The following is a 19396-nucleotide window of genomic DNA, read 5'->3' as shown; positions in this document are numbered from 1 at the left end:
GTGTTTTCATGTCTGTGAAGGTTCTCAGTCATCTAGGTCATCGTAGTCTAAGGAGTTTGGAAAGAAAGCGTCTGGACTTGAAGTTGCTTGAAGATGTTTCACCTTCTCGGATGAAAAGAACTTAAACTTTGCTTGAACGTCTTCAAGCAACTTAAAGAAGTCCAGACGTTTTCTTTCTAAGCTCCTTAGACTATGTTAGTGTTTTCAGTTTTCCTTCCCCATGGTCTTGTTGTTTGTGATTTCTCGCAGCTGTGCTCTCATCCTGTGTCTTATTCCCTCATTTATCCCTCTGTGTATTTAAGCCCATTGTTTTCCTCTGTTTGCTGTTGGGTTGTCTGTGTATCATCCATGACAATTAAATTAAATAGCAAATGCAACTACAATTTCAATGAGATTCATTCCTGGCATTCTACTGCGGTGGCTGAAAGTAGACACCAAGCATTATCACTGTAACTGATGTAAATATTGGACTTGGAGGGGATTCATCTGATAGACTGATGCAAACATTACTGTGAGGAAAATTTTGAATCTCCCAATTTTCTTTTTTTCTGAAAGAAAGAAAGTTGGTTACTGTATCACATTTGTATGGCAAGATGTGAATTCAGTATGCGTGTGTGTTTGTGTCAGAGAGGAGTTTATCTGAGCCAGGGGTAAAGCAGGAGGTCCTCCAGCATTGGGCACTTCTCCAGGACTTTGTTAAAACTTGTTTTCAAGACGTCTGAAATGAAAGAAGGACAAGAGATATCGAGATGATAATTCCAGTGATCCAAGCGATCACATTGATTTTCTGCAAAATTTTCTTTTTGAGAGTCATTCGGCTGGGCAGGGGGTATAACACATCTGCAATGCAGCAACATCTGCTCTCTGGGCCTGTGTGAGACTGTTATCTCAATGGCGGGAATGAGGATGTTGGAATTTGGCATCTCAGGCACCAACTCATCTCTTTCCTTAACCGGGCTCACCAGAGATTGGTTTCAGCCTCTCTCCATGCTTTAAGGAGGTTGAGTTGATAAATCTGACTGGCCCCTCCCCTGTCTGACCATATCTCTTCATAGTCAACACCAATGTTCTCACCGTGTGACCATGAACGGTCCTTACCACTTGGCAAGTAATTTCGAGCTAGAAGAAGGGAGTAAGACAAGTCAAAGGAGCTTGCAAAGAAAAGCATCTGGACTTCTTTAAGTTACTTGAAGACGTTTCACCTCTCATTCGAGAAGCTTCTTCAGTTCTAAGGTCAAATGGTGGAGAGTCCCAGATATAAACCTTGAGATCCCTTCCCAGACGCCTTAACGCCCACTCACATCCTGGGCCATCTGACCTCAGGAATTCGCATGATAAGGTGGGGCCAGGTTTCACAATGAACACACCCAAAACTCTGGCTGATTGGGACCCACACCCAGTTTCACACCTTGGCTCAGGCGATTAGAGGATCATCAGGGGGTCCTTTTGTCCCTCTGTGGGGGGATACTCCCACTAGGTTTATATCTGGGACTCTCCACCATTTGACCTTAGAACTGAAGAAGCTTCTCGGATGAGAGGTGAAACATCTTCAAGTAACTTAAAGAAGTCCAGATGCTTTTCTTTGCAAGCTCCTTTGACTACGATGACCTGGATGACTGAGAACCTTCACAGACATATTGCCGGAGTAAGACAAGCACTTTATGTCCCTGTTAAAATACAATTACATTTTATCAAATATCACTAAGCAGTCCTTACCTTTAAATACAGCCTGGTTTCTTTCTCTTTCTTTCTATATCTCTGAGTGAAGTTAGCTCTCACTCTTTCTCTTCCTGTGAAATACAGCAAGTGGAGCTTTAGCTAGCAACACACTGTGACACAGTTAGTGTTTGTTGAGGTGATAGAAATGCTGCATTTGAAATTACCTGACACAACATTTTACTCCCTTTTATGTTCACTCCTTTTTTTCTGAAGTACCGCAAATTATGGGCACGTGGGGTTGTTCTGGTGTTGTGCTAAAAATAAATAAATCAAAACTACGGTACATGGTTTGCTCTTTCATCTCTACTGATTAAAACGCGACTGCCTTTCATGTGTCACTGTTTAGGCTCAAATCTCATTGTTTGAAGGCCTGCAGTGACTTGAAATATTAACTTCCCCCAAATGCGTTAAACCCAAAGTAACGAGTTTGTTTTGAAAATATACGGAGAGGAAACTACAGATATTTGTTTAAAAATGTAGGGAGTAAAAATTAAGTACAACAAGGAAGTTTTTTTTTACTTTTTTACTTTGCATCTTTCAAATGCAAAGTTTCTAATTTCAACTTTAATTACTGCACCTGATTAAGGCGATAGAGTAAATAAGGCTTCCAACAGTGGTTATTTCTTATTATCACATCTTGTTTTTATTGTTTTTATCAGTAGATTGTTGTTTCACTCCCACCAAAAACATCACCGTAAATAATCTTCGGATTCTGAATGACCATTTAAAAAAATAAACAAATTGTTCTGAGTTAATTTCAGTTACGGATGTATCAGTGACGTAAATGATATATCGGTCATAATTGGGAGGCTGTTACATTTTCATTTTTATTTTTTTTTGACTTGTTTCCTGCTGTACACAGGCCATTGAGATGTGTTTCGCTGCTGCAGGTTTCAGTGTCGGAGAATTTGCTGCTCTTGTCTTTTCTGGGGCGATGAACTTTGCAGAAGGTAGAAAGATTTCTTTTTTGGGTTTTTTTGTGCATTTGTAAAAGGTGTTTTAATCACAACTTTGGTTAATATTCTGTATTTACTCCTTATGCATCTTCTAGCTTTGTATGCAGTGAAGGTGCGAGCGGAGACTATGCAGAAGGCCTCAGAACTGGTTCCCAGTGGGATGCTGTCAGTCATTGGTAGACCTCAGGCTCAGTATAATTATGCCTGTCTGCAGGCAAAAGAGCACTGCAAGAGTCTGGGGATGGAGAATCCTGTGTGCTCTGTGGCCAACTACCTGTTTCCAGATGGCAGGGTTATTGCAGGGCACCAGCAGGTAATGCATTCATATATTCTTGCTGCTTTAATATACCGTGAATCTATTGTGTTCTCTTTTCTGTCTTCTCTCAACCATCAAAAAAGTTGTTAGAGCTGCTCTTGTCATTTCTGCTGTCTTCTTTGACTTCTCAGGCTCTGGATTTCCTCCAGGAAAACTCTCGGCGCCTAAAGTTCATGCGGACCAAAACTCTCCCAGTCAGTGGTGCGTTCCACACTGAGCTGATGGCATCGGCTACTGAACCCCTCAGAGAGGTGCTCCGGCAGGTGGAGGTCAGTCAGCCACTTTATCCAAAAGGGATTAACATATTTTCTGAAACATGCATTCAGTTACTCTGTAAAGCTACACCAGTCCTCATTTTTTTAAGATAACCCATCCTATTCAGTCTGACTCGGAAAGTTAAATGGAAAGTACACCCAAGATTTTACATCTGGTATTCAGCCATTCAAACTGCCCTCCGTCTTCAGAGTGAGGGAAAGTCTTCCCTTCACCATGAACTCAAACTGAAGAGAGGGATCCAGCGGGAAAACAGTCAGCGGGAACGCAGCCGGAGCGCCCGCAGCAGCTGCAGCAGCAGGGGCAGCCAATCTGATGACTTGACTATCCATGAGACGGAGAAGACAGAAAAAGAGAAAGACAAACAGGACTTAGAGATTGAAAACATTATCAAGGTAAGTGAGGGCTATAAGAATCTTTTTTTGTAATATTTATTTAATTACATCATGCACCAAACTATCCATGGTAGTGCTTATTTAACTAATTCATAGTGGCACTGGGCAGCTGCCAGTGCAGTTCATTTTGTCCATTTAAAAAGTACCATGTACACTCACTGGCCACATTTTTGTTAGATACACCTGTTGAGCTGCTCATTAGGTCAAATACCTAATCAGCCTATCACATGGCAGCAGCTCAGTGCATTTAGGCATGTATACGTTAATAAGACGACCTGCTGAAGGTCAAAGGTCAAAGGGGATTTAAATGACTTTGAACATGCATTGTTGTTTGTGTCGGACAGGCTTGTCTGAGTATTTCAGAAACTGTACAACCATCTAACCAGTTTATAGAAAATGGTCTGAAATGGAGGAAATCTCCTGTGAGCAGCACTTCTCTGGGAAAAAATCACTTGTTGGTGCCAAAGATCAAAAGCGGAATGAGCAGATTATTTACAGCTGTAAGGAAAGCAACATGAACTCAAATACCCACTTACTTCAACCAAGTTATCAAGAAGAGCACCGCTGAAAGCACAATACGTTGAACCTCGAAGCTGATGGCCTAGTGTCACCTGCTGGATAGAGGTGAAAACACAAACCAAACAATGGCTCTTTCATCTGTTTCACAGCATGCACGGGAACTGGAAACTCGCCGAAGGGAGGAAGAGGAGAGAGAGCGGAGGAAGCAGAGGGAGGTGCAGATGGAACTGGAAAGACAGCTGAAAGAGGCTGAGATGGTAAAAAAAAAGTTTTCCACTTGACACCAATTATGTACAGAGTCTTTTCTCCTTGACTTTGATCTTTGAGAACTGCAGCAAAATGTTGACTGTCATTATAAAATTCACACCTAGTCTTTAATGATTTGGAAAAATGGTTATGACAGTCCAGGAAAAGGTGATTCAGGAATAGGTCAGTTTATACCGCTCTGTTGGTGCATCTGTTTATGTAGCTGTGTGTGTGCATAGATAAAAGACAGCATGCAGGCTGAGATGCAGGTGAAGGAAAAGGAGGCTGAACAACAGAAGAAGAGGATCAGGGAGCTGGAGCTGACACAGCAGCAGCTGGAAGTTGCCCTTAATATGGAGATCCAGGCTCGGCTGGAGGAGGAGAGGGCCAGACTGGAGCTTGAGCGGTAACAATGGATTTCTAACTCTTATTATGGCCCTTTATTATTTTATTTGTGATGGAGATCTGATATATCCATGGGAAGTATTAACTGTCATGCGGCGGCTGTGTGAAGGCAAGAGAGGACCCAAATGCACGGCTCTAGACACACGGGAATGAACTCAAAGGCAGGTCTTTATTAACAGGAACATAAGAAGTCATACAAAACTATACTGGGAGAAACTAAAGCTGAGGCGCTGGGAAGACACGGGAAATGCACACAACCTAGAGGGACGACGCAACACAGAACAAAGGGACACTCTGACATAAATACACAGAAGGTAATGAGGGAAGTGGGAGTTGTTACAGGATGCAAACATGTTTTATACTGCTTTGAAGTCTGGGACAACATCATAAGAGGCATAACTGATCTCACCGTAGTCCCATGAAGACTCAAGATGAGTGTTTTCACGACTGCCATCTTGGTGTTTTGAAATCAGGCATGATGAATGAAGGGAAGAACTGTCTGTTAAGGTTCTCAGTCGTTCAGGTCATCGTAGTCTAAGGAGCTTGGAAAGAAAAGCATCTGGACTTCTTTAAGTTTCTTGAAGAGCGTTTCACCTTTCATTCAAGAAGCTACTTCAGTTCTCTGAAGAAATTCTGAACTGAAGAAGCTTCTCAGATGAGAGGTGAAACATCAAACAAATTTGCTGCAAAAATTGGGTCTGCCTGGACTTGTATGAAAACCATATCAGGGTTTCAAAATCCCCAGAGCAGCAGTCAGATCATTGTAGACGGTTTTAAGTCAGACAGAGATGTGAATATGCTTTATGCTCGTTTTAGTTCTTCTGAACTGAAACAGAAACTGAAAGATACTCAACACTTCATCACTGAACTCAGCGATGTCCAAAAGGCCTTTCATACAGTTAATGTGAACAAGAGCCAGGGCCCTGATAACATTAGTGCCGCCTAATTAAATCTTGTGCTAAAGAGCTCAGTCCTAAATTTCAGGTTATTTTTAATAAATCCTTTCAAATACAAAATGTGCCCTCGCTTTGGAAGGAAGCTGTCGTCGTTCATGTCCCTAAATCTAGTCGTCCAAACGTCCTGAATGACTTCAGGCCTGTTGCCTCACCTGAGTTGTCATGAAAGTCTTTGAAAAAATCATCAGAAATGTGATTATGGAAGAGATTAAATATCAGCTGGATCCAATGCAATTTGCGTACAGGCCCAACAGAGGAGTGCAGGACGCGCTTTTGACTCGACTAAATCTGATTCTTAAACATGCAGAGAGTAAAGGGACTTTTGCAAGACTTCTTTTCATTGATTTTTCTTCAGCTTTTAATACAATACAGCCCCATATTTTAATGAAAAGACTTTTAGAAGAGTTTGAAATCAGGAAAAACCTGGTTTGCTGGATTTTAGATCTTTTAACTGACAGGTCACAAAGAGTGAGAATAAATGGGGTTCTGTCTGACCCAGTGTTCTCCTCCACAGGTTCTCCTCCAGGGTGTCTCTTATCGCCCTTATTATTCATTCTCTTTACAAACATGTGTCAGAGCAGATATGAAAACAGGGCCATCATTAAATTTACAGATGACTTTGTTATTGTCAGCTTACTGAAAGAGGGTGAAACTCACCACGGTCCAATCATTGCTGACTTTGTTCAGTGGTGGGAGGAGTCTTATCTCCAATTGAACATATCTAAAACAAAAGATATGGTTATTGATTTTAGGAAACAACAAAATGGGCACAGAGTCACTTTAATTAAAGGTCAGAAAATAGAGCAAGTGCAATCATATACATATCTTGGGACCATAATCAATGAAAAACTGAACTTTTATTGCAAATCGGTCTGTAAAAAGGGTCACCAGTGCCTTTACTGCCTCAGGAAACTTGCTCATTTCCACATTGAGCGAAAGATTTTAACTTTGTTTTCTTGTTCTTTTATTGAGTCTGTTTTATCTTTTTGTTTGGTGGCATGGTTCAGTCAGACCTCTGTCACAGAGAAAAATTGACTGAATTAGTTAGTGAGATGGTCCAGTCGTCTGATAGATGAGTCACAGGCCTGTTTAGACTCCCTGTACTCTAAACAGGTACCACAGATGGCTTAATCAATCCTTAAAAATGGTTCCCATCCTCTACGGGGTGGATTTAGCTTCTTTCTTCAGGACGGAGGTTTCTAGTTCCAAGATGCAGGACAAAGCATTATAAAAACAGCTTTGTCCCTGCTGCTGTCACTGAACTCAATAAGAATTGTTTTTGATTTGATTCATTTTGTTTAATTACTAAATATGTGTTTTGTCAGGTTTCATTAGGTGTGTGTGTTTGTGAAGGGAGGCCAAATGCTATCATTGTTCTGTAAAGCAAATTTACCTGTGGGTATAAATAAAGTAACCTTAACTTAAAGCTTATAGGAGGTTGTGAGGTCACTGCCTCCACCTGATTATGTAATTAACCAGCAGACTGGTACGTTTATATATAATATACTATAAGTTATATCATTATAATTATGTGTATATCATATTTCTTATGTACATTTTAGACCTGGGAGCAGAAATGCTGATGAACTGGTTTTTATTCAGGAACAGGCAGAGCGTCCTCTCTTCCTGGCTCCATGTCTATAATTATGTCACACACTGATTCGCTCTCACAAAATCAACAAAACACAGCACAAATCCCACCAATGATTCAATTCCTTATAAATTATTGAATCAGGTACTGAAGCAGTGACGTGCTGAATGAAGCTTCAGACGTCATTGATCACGTGACTCTGTTCAGACAAACCAAGCCTCAGCACAGCGTTTCTGAAGCAGTGTGTTGATTTTTTGACACATGCCGGAGCTTCAGCTTCAAACGGGCCGTCACCATCAGAGTTGCTGGAACCATGTCCCACTACTGGCTACTCTGTTTATATCCTCCACATTTCAAACACACAAGCTGGTGGAGCCCTCCAAGAAGGTCCAGGAGAACATCTGCTCTCGTCATGATGAGGTGATGAAGATGTTCTGCCGTACTGATCAGCAGAGTATCTGTTATCTCTGCTCTGTGGATGAACATAAAGGCCACGACACAGTCTCAGCTGCAGCAGAAAGGACTGAGAGGCAGAGAGAGCTGGAGGTGAGTCGACAAAACATCCAGCAGAGAATCCAGGACAGAGAGAAAGATGTGAAGCTGCTTCAACAGGAGGTGGAGGCCATCAATCAGTCTGCTGATCAAACAGTGGAGCACAGTGAGAAGATCTTCACTGAGCTGATCCATCTCATCCAGAAAAGAAGCTCTGATGTGAAGCAGCAGATCAGATCCCAGCAGGAAACTGAAGTGAGTCGAGTCAAAGAGCTTCAGGAGAAGCTGGAGCAGGAGATCACTGAGCTGAAGAGGAAAGATGCTGAGCTGAAGCAGCTCTCACACACAGAGGATCACATCCAGTTTCTACACAACTACCCCTCACTGTCAGCACTCAGTGAGTCTACAGACTCATCCAGCATCAATATCCGTCCTCTGAGCTACTTTGAGGATGTGACAGCAGCTGTGTCAGAGGTCAGAGATAAACTACAGGACATTCTGAGAGAGGAATGGACAAACATCTCACTGACAGTCACTGAAGTGGATGTTTTACTGTCAGATCCACCAGGGCCAAAGACCAGAGCTGGATTCTTAAAATATTCATGTGAAATCACACTGGATCCAAACACAGCAAACAAACAGCTGTTATTATCAGAGGGGAACAGAAAAGTAACATTAATGAAGCATCAACAGTCTTATTCTGATCATCCAGACAGATTCACTGGATTGTGGCAGATCCTGAGTAGAGAGAGTCTGACTGGACGTTGTTACTGGGAGGTGGAGTGGAGAGGGGGAGGAGTTTATGTAGCAGTCGCATACAAGAATATCAGCAGAAAAGGATGGGGGTAATGAATGTTTATTTGGACGTAATGACAAATCTTGGTCATTAAATTGTATCAACAACAGTTATACATTTATGTACAACAACATCCAAACTCCTGTCTCAGGTCCTCGTTCCTCCAGAGTAGGAGTGTACCTGGATCACAGAGCAGGTATTTTGTCCTTCTACAGCGTCTCTGAAACCATGACTCTCCTCCACAGAGTCCAGACCACATTCACTCAGCCGCTCTATGCTGGACTGAGGCTTCAAAATTATGGAGACACTGCTGAGTTGATTAAAGTGAAATAGACTGAAGTATTTCATATTGTGGGTTTAAATCTGTATTTTAGTTTCATTTTATTTTCTCTCCATCATTTCTGCACAGAGATCAGCTGTCAGTCAAACATTATGGGTGGTACCTCCACATCTTCTAGTTGTTCTCTTGATGTTTCTGAGTTTTTAAAGGAGATCTTTCCTGTGACTGTTTATGGAGGCTATCACTGCTCATCATCATTTTGATTTACTAAAATATTTCTCCACATGAAAATGTAAACTTCTCTATCCTCTAAATGTTTCTGGAATATTTGTATTGAAAAATGTCGACATTTCTCTTTATGAGTATGGCAGACCATGTGTGTGTGTGTTTGTGTTTGTTTTTGTCAAAATCATCAAACAAATGAGGAAAAACTGTGATTTTAATGAATGAATTCATATATTGTGTTGATGTTTTATTGTGTGAATAAACTGGAAGGTTTGACTATAAATCAAACTTTGAACAAAGTCTTTTCTTCTGTCTTCATTCCAGGATCTCACTCAAATCTGATGCAGAAAATATGAAACTAATCTGAGAGAATAACTGAAGCAGTTTTCCTCCTGAAGCATCTTGATAGAATTTAATAAACTTCCCAAATTCAGAAGACACTTCCTTAACCTTCTCATGTGAGGTCATTAAATTTTCGCCATGTACTTAGATGCTTGCTTACACATTGAACTCCGCTTTTCTTGGCATGTCTTTATATACAAATCCAAACCTTTTGGCGTAAATTTGATGCTTCTTTTCTCTGCTTGCATCTGAGTGTCATCCTCTTGTTTACTCTCTTGTTTACTCTTAATATCCGACATTTTTATTGTCCTCTTGGATTATTTCAAACATTATAAAGATGCACAGCACACTGAGAATCCATAGCATAAAGCGCAAACATGATTGCAGTGAACAAACATTTCCACAGAGGGCGTTGGCATGTTTCAATTAGTCATCCTATTATGCACAAATTTAGTACATCAAAACTCAGTTCATCAGTCTTTGTAGTGAAATAATGTCTTTAAACTCCAATAGCTTCACCGTTTTCCTTTACGGCTTAAACAATATTATCACTCACCAGCTTTGATGAACGAGTGACATGTTGATCCAGGCTTCAACATCAAATCCGTCTGGAGTACTTACAGACGATCCAGTAACTTTTATTCGAGTTCGACGGTGATCCTTGAAATCCATATATCCAACATATCCATTAATGAAGGATTATTCCTTTGTCCACGGGCAGGTTTTTTACTTTTTGTAGTGGCAATTCCTTTTGTTTGACAAACCAAACATCCCACAGTTAAAGGTCCACAAGCCACTGCTGCACTGAGATAATATTTCGTACGCAGGCAAAAGAAGTCCACTGTCCAAACTTTAAAGTTGCGTTTTTATGGTTTATTTTATCCAGTTTGGCAAGCAATAACAAGATCCATTTTTAGTTACTTCCTGCTGCTTCTCCTGCTCTAGTAAAAAACCATAGGCTCACCCCAGTGCATGCTGGTCCTATACCAGTGTCTTTATTTATAGAAACAAAATGGCCCTACAGCTTTTACTGACTAATTTAACAAGGTAACATCAAACAAACAAAACATTGAAAGAAATATTAACCTACAAATAAACTTGTAAATAAACCCCAAAATATAAGTAAACTAACAACAAACTTTAACTAATTTCAAAATAATAAAAAATAAGAACAAATAGCTCCAACAGAAGTTATTGCTGCAGACTGAAGGTTCTGTAAACTACTCAGTCATAGAATGATTACGATATTGAACTAAAACAAATTCCTGAATCCTAAATTATGGATATCCTATTGTGGTGATCTGAAATGTAACACTAAATGTGATTAAAACACTAAAACTCTGGACTCCGGGGCTGAACGACCGCGGGGATCACCAGCCCGAGGAAAACACAAAATACACATGACTCCGTGAGAAAGACAATTCATTCTTGAATGAAGACGTTGATCAGACACATTTAAAATGTAGCCAATTGTGTTTATTATTAAATTATTAAGGAAATAGAAAAGCGGGGGAATAGAAAAGGGGGGAGGGGTGGGGGGTAAAGAAGAGGGTAAAGGAAAGGGATAGAAAGGAGGAAAGAGATAGAGGAGAGAGAACCCCAACTATGCCCTCTGAGCAAGCACTGGGTGCGACAGTGGATAGGAACAACTCCCTTTAAAGGAAGAAACCTATGACAGAACCAGGCTCTAGAGGGGGCAGTCAACTGTCGGGACTGGTTGGGGGGTGAGGGTGAAAGAGAAAGGGGGGGGAGATGGGACAGGTGTTAGGAGTTAAGGTGAAAATTACGATGCAACGGTGGAGGAGGAAGACGGGGTGACATCAGCAGAAGGAAAAGTAGAAAAAGTAGAAAAAGCAGGAGTGCTCTTTCTCCAGAAGAAGCGGAAGCGTTTTTTCTTCTTTTCCATCATCTTTTCCACGAGCACTTTTTTCTCTAGGATGAGGCTTCGTAACTCATCAATTGTTTGTGTATTTTCCTTCTCGAGTTTCCTGCATGTTGTCTCCACTTCTTCTAATTTGGCTTGTTTTTCTTCGAGCCTTTCTTTCAGTTCTTTACATTTGGCCTCCTGCATAAGCTTTGCCTCGTGCATCTCTGTATAACTGTGTTGTAATTTGTTGTGTGCGTCTTGTAGCTGCTGACTTCTCTTGAGTTCTTGAAGTGTACACTGCAGGTCTTTGCTTGTTTTCTCTAGTTGCTGCTTTAACATCTGCACCTCAGTGTTTTTGCACTTCAAGTTGTTGGAAAGTTTCTCCAGTTCTGTGTTTTTTCTCAGCATGTCACTGAGCTTACTCTGCATCTCTGAGCATTGTTTTTGCACTTTTTTCTTTTCCCCCTCCAGCTCAGTTGTTTTGGAGTTCAGTTTGTTATAACGGTCTTGCAGTTGTTGGTTTTTCCTCTCAAAGTTCTGGAGAATTTGTTTATCTTTTTTCTGCTTTATTTCCCGTTGTTCTTTGTCTTGAAGCAGCTCTTGATATTTGTGCAGCGTTTCATCAAGCTTTACCTGCTGCGCTCCGTATTTTTCCTGCATGCCTCTCTGGTTTATGTCCAGTTTTTCTTTCTCTTCAAGGATTTCTTTATTTTTTTGCAGAGCTTCATCAAGCATTACTTGCAAACCTTGGTTGTGTTTCTTGATGTTCTGCAGCTCACAATCCAGATCTTTCTGTTTCGTGTCATGCTGTTCTTTGTCTTGTAGGAAATCCTTATTTCTTTGCACTGTTTTATCAAGCTTTATTTTCAGCGCGGTGTATTTTTCCTCCACGCCTTCAAGCTTGGAGTCCGTTTCTTTCTGTTTAATTTCTAGTTGCTTTTTTTCTTGAAGCAACTCTTTATTTTTGTTCAGTGTTTTTTCAAGCTTTGCCTGAAGTCCTTTGTGCTTTTCCTCCATGCCTTGCAGTTTGCGCTGCTTTATGTCCATTTGTTCTTTTTCTTGGAGGAGTTCTTGATTTTTTTGCAGAGCTTCATCAAGCTTTATTTGCAAGGCTTCCTTGTGTTTCTCGCTGTCCTGAAGCTTGCAATCCATATCTTCCTTTTTCATGGTCTGTTGCGCTTTCTTTTGAAGAAACTCAACCCTTCCTTTCAGCACTTTTTGATTTATCTCAGTGCCTTGGAGTTTTATGACCAGTTGTTTCTTCTCTTGGAGGAGTTCTTGATTTTTTTGCAGAGCTTCATCCAGCTTTACTTGCAGCTCCTGAATCTTTTTTTCCCTCTCTTTCTCGTTTTTCTTCTGTTGGAGGATTTCTTCTGTTGGTTTTTCTTGTACTTTATTAAGCTTTGCTTGGAGCTCAAAGTTCCTCCCCCGCATATCTAGGAGTTCCATTTCTTTCTCCTTTTGAATATCCTCCTTATCAAGAAGCTGTTTGAACAGTCTATCTACTTCGGCGGTCCTTCTCTCACAGTGCTCTCTCAGTTTGATAATCTCCGCTCGTTGTTTAAAAAAACTTTCCCAGATGTAACTGGTGTACTCTGACTGGGGCGGGTGTCGCGTATTGTGATTGGTCATGAGATTTTGCTCATGCATTTCTTCCGAGCACATCTTCTGCAGTTGAGTATCGTCTTCTCGATTGCAAAGAGGAGCGCTGGGCTTTACGTTTTCTCTTTTTTTCTGTTTTCTTGGAGACATGTTGGAATCTGTTAACAGTGACTCTGAAAAGGATCCAAAAAAAAGGCTTCTCTGGCGAACGTTTAAATGCTGCACACATAAATGCTGCGAATAACGGACTGAAAGTTCTTGCGTCTCACCCCTATTTAAGGGTTTTAGGATCAAAGGATCAAAGGATCACAGTGGTGGTAAGATTCTAAATGTGTGTGACATCACGATTCTGTAAGCCAATGAGGTGGTCACATGACATTTGTGAGAGGGCATTCTTTACTTGGACAAATTATCAATAAGCTTTCAATACCAGTAACCATGGTGACAGTATAATTGTTTATTGTGTTGAACAATAAACAATTATATTGACAATTATATGTGTCCAGTATGTTGGCTGATTTTCTTTTACTTTTTGCATATGAAAATAAAAGCTGGGCTGATTTTAACACCATTACAAGAAGTGTTGTTAATTATTCTTTTTGAATCATAATCAGGTTACCACAAATTGTTTTTTAATTTAGTAGAACTTGAAATGTTTGTCAGTGGGTAAACAATTCATAATGCAAAGTCAGAAACATCAAGTTATTCTTAGTACTGCATACTTGCAATACATAAGTTGTCCTAACAGTCATGTAGGGCATCCGTAGTTCAGGGGGTCGGGAAGCTCATCTTGTAACTGGATGTAATATTAGCAGACAGAGGGTTTGATGTTGCAGAATCTTTGGAGTTGTACCATGCTGAATTGAAGAGCCCAACTTTCACCAAAGGAAAGAACTAACTGGCCCCTAGATTGCCCAATCAAATCTCTTAATGCCACCAGCCCTCCCCTACCTTCACTGTTTGCTCAGCTTGTAGAAAAGAGTTGAGTGTGGAAGAAATGGCAAAAATGTGGAGCTGAAAAGCTAAGAGAGAAAAAGAAATTATATATAAACCAACGTGTCAAATTAATGGACATGTTAGTTATTGGAGTTCTGGCTGCATTTTATATATCTATATTGTGTCCTTTTTATAATAAATAATAAAAAACATTATTTATCCTCACTGTATGAACATTGTTGGAGTCCTTGAAGTCTCGTCATGTTGAAGTTACTCATGTGATGTGATGTTGTTATAATGATCCAGCTGGTGTGCAGCCATCATATTAGAGTTCTCTTTCTTCTTCTGATTTTATACAATTTTTCTGTGATGGTGTCACATTTACAGTGGTCGCAACAATTGCACCTATAGGACCCTGAAAAACTGGTGCACAGACTTCAGAGTCTAATAAGTGTCACCACTGTAACCACTGCATAATGCAAACCATGACACGAGTTTAGTCTTGGTGTGAAACTCATTTTGGTTCATAGACACCAATCTGACCTTAAGTGGAACAGACCCATAAAACTAATGCGTAATAAATCTGTTAATAAATAAATCCAAATTCTCCCATCATCATTCTTTGGTAGGAAGTCATAAATAGGAGTTAAATTCAGACTCGCACAGGCTCACCTCTGCACGACTGGCTTCTCCTGTAACCCTGCATGTTTCTAAGGTTTGTTTTCTTTCTTTTTTTGTTGTTGTTCTTGTGCTTTTTGTCCTCGGGTGAGGTTTGAAGTGTCTGTGTGGTGCAGCTGGTCTGGTCTGTCCAGGCTGCACCACACAGACACTTCCAATCACCACACATCAAAGTACAAAGCGTATGACGTCATCACATTCTGTGTTAGGAAGTCATATTTAGGAGTTAAATTCATTGTTCATCATACTCAAGAAATCTTTCTGTTATCTTGATTAACTTATCCCAACATTGTCAATCAGACTAAGTGATCACATGACGCTAGTTATCAACTCTATAAGGTAACCCAGGGTTTCCCATTTTAGCTACTAGCCTGTTTACATGAAAGGGGTGGCGTTGGGGGCATCTGACCAATCACATACAGAGCAGCAGAACAGCTGACTTTACAAAGAAAGATAAAACTATAAACATGAAAAGGTTAAACACTTGTATTAATAAAGTTCAAATAGGAACTAAAAGTTCTTTTGCTGAGCTCTGTTGATGTTTACCAGTCTGGGAGAAAATACAAGCATAAATACAAAAATGGCCGTGGATATACTGGGAAAAGCATGTCGAATGATGAGCAGTGATACAGGAGACCAAGAGGAATTGCTCAGATAAGATCAAATGCTTTCATGGACGAGGACATGCTAGGAACAAGCGTTGCAGACAAAAGAAAAAAACGAGATTAATGTTTATAGAGGAATTCAAAATGTTGTGAAATTGTTCTGCAGACAAATGGGAAAAGTCAAAGAATGAAGTTGAATTTAAGAATCTAAACTGATTAGACTACTGATGCTCATCAATGGAAAGATCCTCCCACTATCCATGGCACAGCAGTCCAAAGGGATCTTTCAGGTACTTGTTGTAAAGCAGTTTTCCAGAGAACTGATTGGTAGCTAAGTGGTGATTTCATACTTGTTGATCCGTAATCTCAAACACAACCTGCTCTGAAGCAGGTTTGCTCTACAGTTTAAGTCACTATGGTGATATACTCCAGTAAGAAGTGAGCTACCTTCATAGTACCTCTGTACTCATACCTGTGTGTTTCTTTGGCATTGCTTGTAGATATGTTTTAAAATGCAGCTGCAGTGCATTTTAAAACCTTAAGGAAGCTGTTATTGATATGGTGTAGATTAGCCAACAGATTTCTTTTTTTTTTTACCTGATGGACACAATGCAGTGTAGTAGCCCTGCCCCTCGTTATGGTTTGTTCTTCATCATTCACTCACTGTGCGTCGACATGCTGGATGTCTCCACGAACAGTTCTCTGCATGCAGAGGCAGTTTTTCTTCATTTGGAGCTTTGTGGGAGCTGAGTTCTGTTTACAGAGATGTTAATGGTCCTGTATGTGACCTGTCAGATTTTATTTATTAAACAGACCACCTTGCAGTGTAGCTTCCACGTTAGCTGAGGTTTCTTTTATTATTTGTTTTTGCTTGTTTTTTATTATTCTTGCTGATGATTTGTATTATCTAAATGTAAGGTTCATTCATATCAGTTTGCTTATTTAATTTAAATACAGTTTTTTTTTTTTTTGCCTTTATCTTTGTCTCCATAACTGATAGTCTCTTATATCAGATTCTGCTCATAAGGTTACTTTAACATTTGAGGCCACGTTATGATTGGTTTAGGTGGCAGCACAAGCAGCTTCACTTGCATAAAATATATATATTTTTTAAATAACATCTGAAGTAATTTAATGAGGAATGAGTCATCCAGTTCAGCTCTGGTATTATGATAATATAATATGTGCTTCAGTCTTAAACAAGCACAGAATTTAATGAGCTGCTTCTTCCCGACTCCCTGATTTCTGCACAGCTGGATTATTGTACCAAAGAAACTGTTTCTGTAATATTTCTGTGAAATATAGTAATCCACTAAAACCCAGTGAGTGTTGGTTAGCTAAGATTTGTTTTTGTTCTTGATGGAATCGAAACACTCAGAAACGTCATTAATATTCGCTTGTCCTGCTGCAGACTTTTCTATCCAATCTAACAGTGAGAGCGAGCATGTGGTGCCCCACCCACTGGCTACAGGCCACATATTTCTGCAGATAAAGGCACCACCGTATTTGCCTTTATTCCGATGAAATGTCCTCTAAAGGACGCCCACACAATTGATGAGAAGTCAGAGACCAGATGCCGATATTGTAATTCCATTAGAAAAAAGGCTGCACTTAAGTAGGGAAGATATGTGTAGGGTTTTTAAGGCCATTGCAGTCCCAAATGGAGGCAGATGGGGTATGTGAAGTTCAATATCTGTGGGCTGAGCACCCTGATACCACAACTCAAGATTTCTGTTTCTGCGTTATCAAAGGTAGCCGGTCAGAATATTCTGGATAATCCTTCATAATTGATCAGAATTTGCCAAATAGACTTAACATGGTGTTAAGTCTGTCACATCATTTATGAAAGTCAAAGGTTAAAGTGTGATTTTCATCAAGAAGAACTTGAAAAGAGAAACTACATGACTATGACTTGACATTAGGCACAGACAGGAATGCTCAAGCGGTATTAGCTGTTTGAAGGTACATTAGGAAAATGTTGAACGTAATGCACAACAAGCACCTTATTTCCTCCACAGAAGGTTGATAATTAACCTTTAACCTCCGTCACTGTGATGTGTGAATACTTCTGCTACTTTACGAACTATTGTAATCATAAAACACTTTTAAAATCTGTATACTCCAATGATTTAAAAACAATAATACAGCAAACATTTAAAACAAATCTCATGACCAAGGGCGCTGCTGGCTTCAGGACCATGCAATAATCCATGTGTGGTTTGTATTTGTATTATAATACAGTCTGTGAGAAAGCATTTTGTTATATTATTGAGAATATTGATCAACTAATTGTGATGGTGATGGTGCTCATCCGTCTTTTATCAGTCACTGCATTTTAACACAGTTTGCTCACCGTACATTCCAGTTTCTGGTCACTGAAACCAGTCAGACCTGAGCTCCTGGGGGCCTCCCTCAGGTGAATGTTGTTTTTTAAACTTCGTACCGCTTACAAAACTTCCCCAGCAGAACAATTGGTTTCAGGTTTATTCCTGTAAAGAGTTTGTAGTTGTTGTTTTTTTTAAAATATCGGACACATAATCGGGAAAACACAAAAGGGAAACAATTGTCTTCTTTCTTTTTCATTTTCCCAGCACTAGTTTATTACATCACAGCTTAAAACACTGATTCCAGTATTCAACTAGTTATACATCATTTCCATCCCTTCTTCTTACTGTGTTGAGCCATCAGAGATGCTTCATATTTCCATGTTTTACAGGATTGTCTGCCTGGAGTCTGTCGTCATTGTGTTTAAATAGTAGTTTTGACTTCTCATGTAAATGTCAGGATAGGCAGCATCTTCTTTAACTAGTTCAAGCTGCCAAAATTAATCCAGAAATAAATTTTAATCCTTATAAAAGGCTGAAAATAATAGTTCTGAATCCAAAACAGTTAGATGTAGTTTGTTAATTTCCCTCGTTTTGTTATTACCCTAGAGTAGCTTTGGTGTATCTTTTCTCTCTCAGTTAATATTTATTATAAACATCCATCATAACAGCATATATGCAATTACTGGCCACTTTGTTAGGTACACCTTGTTTATAGCAGGTATGACCCCTGTTGCTGACAGAACTGTGTCATGAAGTCATGTTCATTAATTGTTGACTTGAATCTGCCGTTCCACCTCATCCCAAAGATGCTCTATTGGAGTACAGTGAACTCATCTTCATGTTCAAGAAACCAGTTTGAGATGATTTGAGCTGGAAGCAGCCATCAAAAAATGGGTACAGTGTGGTTATAAAGTGATAGACATGGTCAGCATTAGCTGGGCTGTGGTGGTTAAACAATGCTAAGCTGGTACTAATTGGCTCAAAGTATGCCTAGAAAATATTCTCCACACTCTCACACCGCTATCAGCAACTTGAAATGTTAATACAAGGCAAGATGTTCATTCTTTTATGTCGTTTACACCAAATTCTGACCCTACCATTTGAATGTCACAGCAGTCATCAGACCAGCAACATCTTTTCAATCTTCCGCTGTGTCCAGCTTTGGCAAGCCTGTTCAAACTGCTGCCTCAGTATTTGTTGCTCTAACTGCGGGAATTGGCACCAGCCTTGGTGTCTTTCAGAGGAACTGCTCCTGTTAGTTGTTTGCACTTCCATTCTGGATTAATTTTTCAGACCTGGAGGTTACTACTTGTAAATACGTTGGAGTCTCATACACATATTTAAATGAAAACTTGTTAGTTAACAGATTTGAAGCAGTGGAAATTGTAACCACTCAAAGACATTTAGAACAGCGACAGGTCCCCAGCTCTAATCTGTTTCTTTGTTTTGTAAGCTGGTGCAGACCCAGGACGTGCTGGAGACATTACATCTCACGGCGGGGCTGAGCACCCTGATACCACACCTTCACTTTGGAAGAGGTGGAGTAGGTGGCTGGGGAGAGGGTGGTGCTGGGATCCCATATGTTTAAATAAAATGTCATTTAAAATTGCTTTGACTGCTGGCCCTTGCAACTCAGACGCTAATATATATGTGGATTTATCTTTTTTTTTTGTTGTTGTTGTTGTTCCTGAGTAATTAAGCTCCGGTCTGACGCATTAGACTTCCAAGGGAAGCTGCAGCCGTCAGGGAGTGCCATTGCCATATGGGAGGTGTAATTTGGCTGCAATAATGTTTAAGTAGGGCAGTCTGTGTGAAAACAAAAGCCACATAAAAACCAGGATCCATTGCAGCGTGGCAAATGTAATTGGTT

At 40.0% G+C, this 19396-nt stretch overlaps 2 protein-coding genes and 1 pseudogene across 2 annotated transcripts; 2 read left to right on the top strand and 1 right to left on the bottom strand.

The window, feature by feature from the left end:
* The first annotated feature begins 2488 nt into the window (after window positions 1-2488).
* Window positions 2489-3396, top strand: LOC146360509 (malonyl-CoA-acyl carrier protein transacylase, mitochondrial-like). Its single transcript, XM_084922789.1, has 3 exons — window positions 2489-2669; window positions 2771-2988; window positions 3123-3396. Exons 1-3 carry the CDS (start codon window positions 2591-2593, stop codon window positions 3357-3359), a joined length of 534 nt encoding a protein of 177 aa, XP_084778915.1. The 5' UTR covers window positions 2489-2590; the 3' UTR covers window positions 3360-3396.
* Window positions 3397-7637: 4241 nt separating this feature from the next.
* On the top strand, window positions 7638-8997 carry LOC146360508 (tripartite motif-containing protein 16-like; annotated as a pseudogene).
* Window positions 8998-9937: 940 nt separating this feature from the next.
* Window positions 9938-13922, bottom strand: LOC146360507 (uncharacterized). The gene is made up of 2 exons (XM_084922788.1): window positions 11436-13922; window positions 9938-9946 (listed from the first exon to the last, which is right to left on the bottom strand). The coding sequence occupies exons 1-2, from the start codon at window positions 13128-13130 to the stop codon at window positions 9938-9940; spliced, it is 1704 nt and encodes a 567-aa protein (XP_084778914.1). The 5' UTR covers window positions 13131-13922.
* Between the last annotated feature and the right edge of the window lie 5474 nt (window positions 13923-19396).

This window comes from Perissodus microlepis, unplaced genomic scaffold (assembly GCF_051167445.1).
Source record: "Perissodus microlepis isolate ML-2025 ecotype Zambia unplaced genomic scaffold, ASM5116744v1 scaffold_39, whole genome shotgun sequence".
In the NCBI taxonomy this organism is placed as follows: domain Eukaryota; kingdom Metazoa; phylum Chordata; class Actinopteri; order Cichliformes; family Cichlidae; genus Perissodus; species Perissodus microlepis.
The sequence above is the reverse complement of the archived record's forward strand: the minus strand, read 5'-3'. Positions and strand labels throughout refer to the sequence as shown.

Bases quoted from the DNA above. Each gene is read 5' to 3' on its own strand.
- LOC146360507 (XM_084922788.1), bottom strand. From the start codon at position 13,130: ATGTCTCCAAGAAAACAGAAAAAAAGAGAAAACGTAAAGCCCAGCGCT.
- LOC146360509 (XM_084922789.1), top strand. From the start codon at position 2,591: ATGTGTTTCGCTGCTGCAGGTTTCAGTGTCGGAGAATTTGCTGCTCTT. The intron at 2,670-2,770 runs GTAGAAAGATTT...TGCATCTTCTAG, and splicing joins GGCGATGAACTTTGCAGAAG to CTTTGTATGCAGTGAAGGTG. The intron at 2,989-3,122 runs GTAATGCATTCA...TTGACTTCTCAG, and splicing joins TTATTGCAGGGCACCAGCAG to GCTCTGGATTTCCTCCAGGA.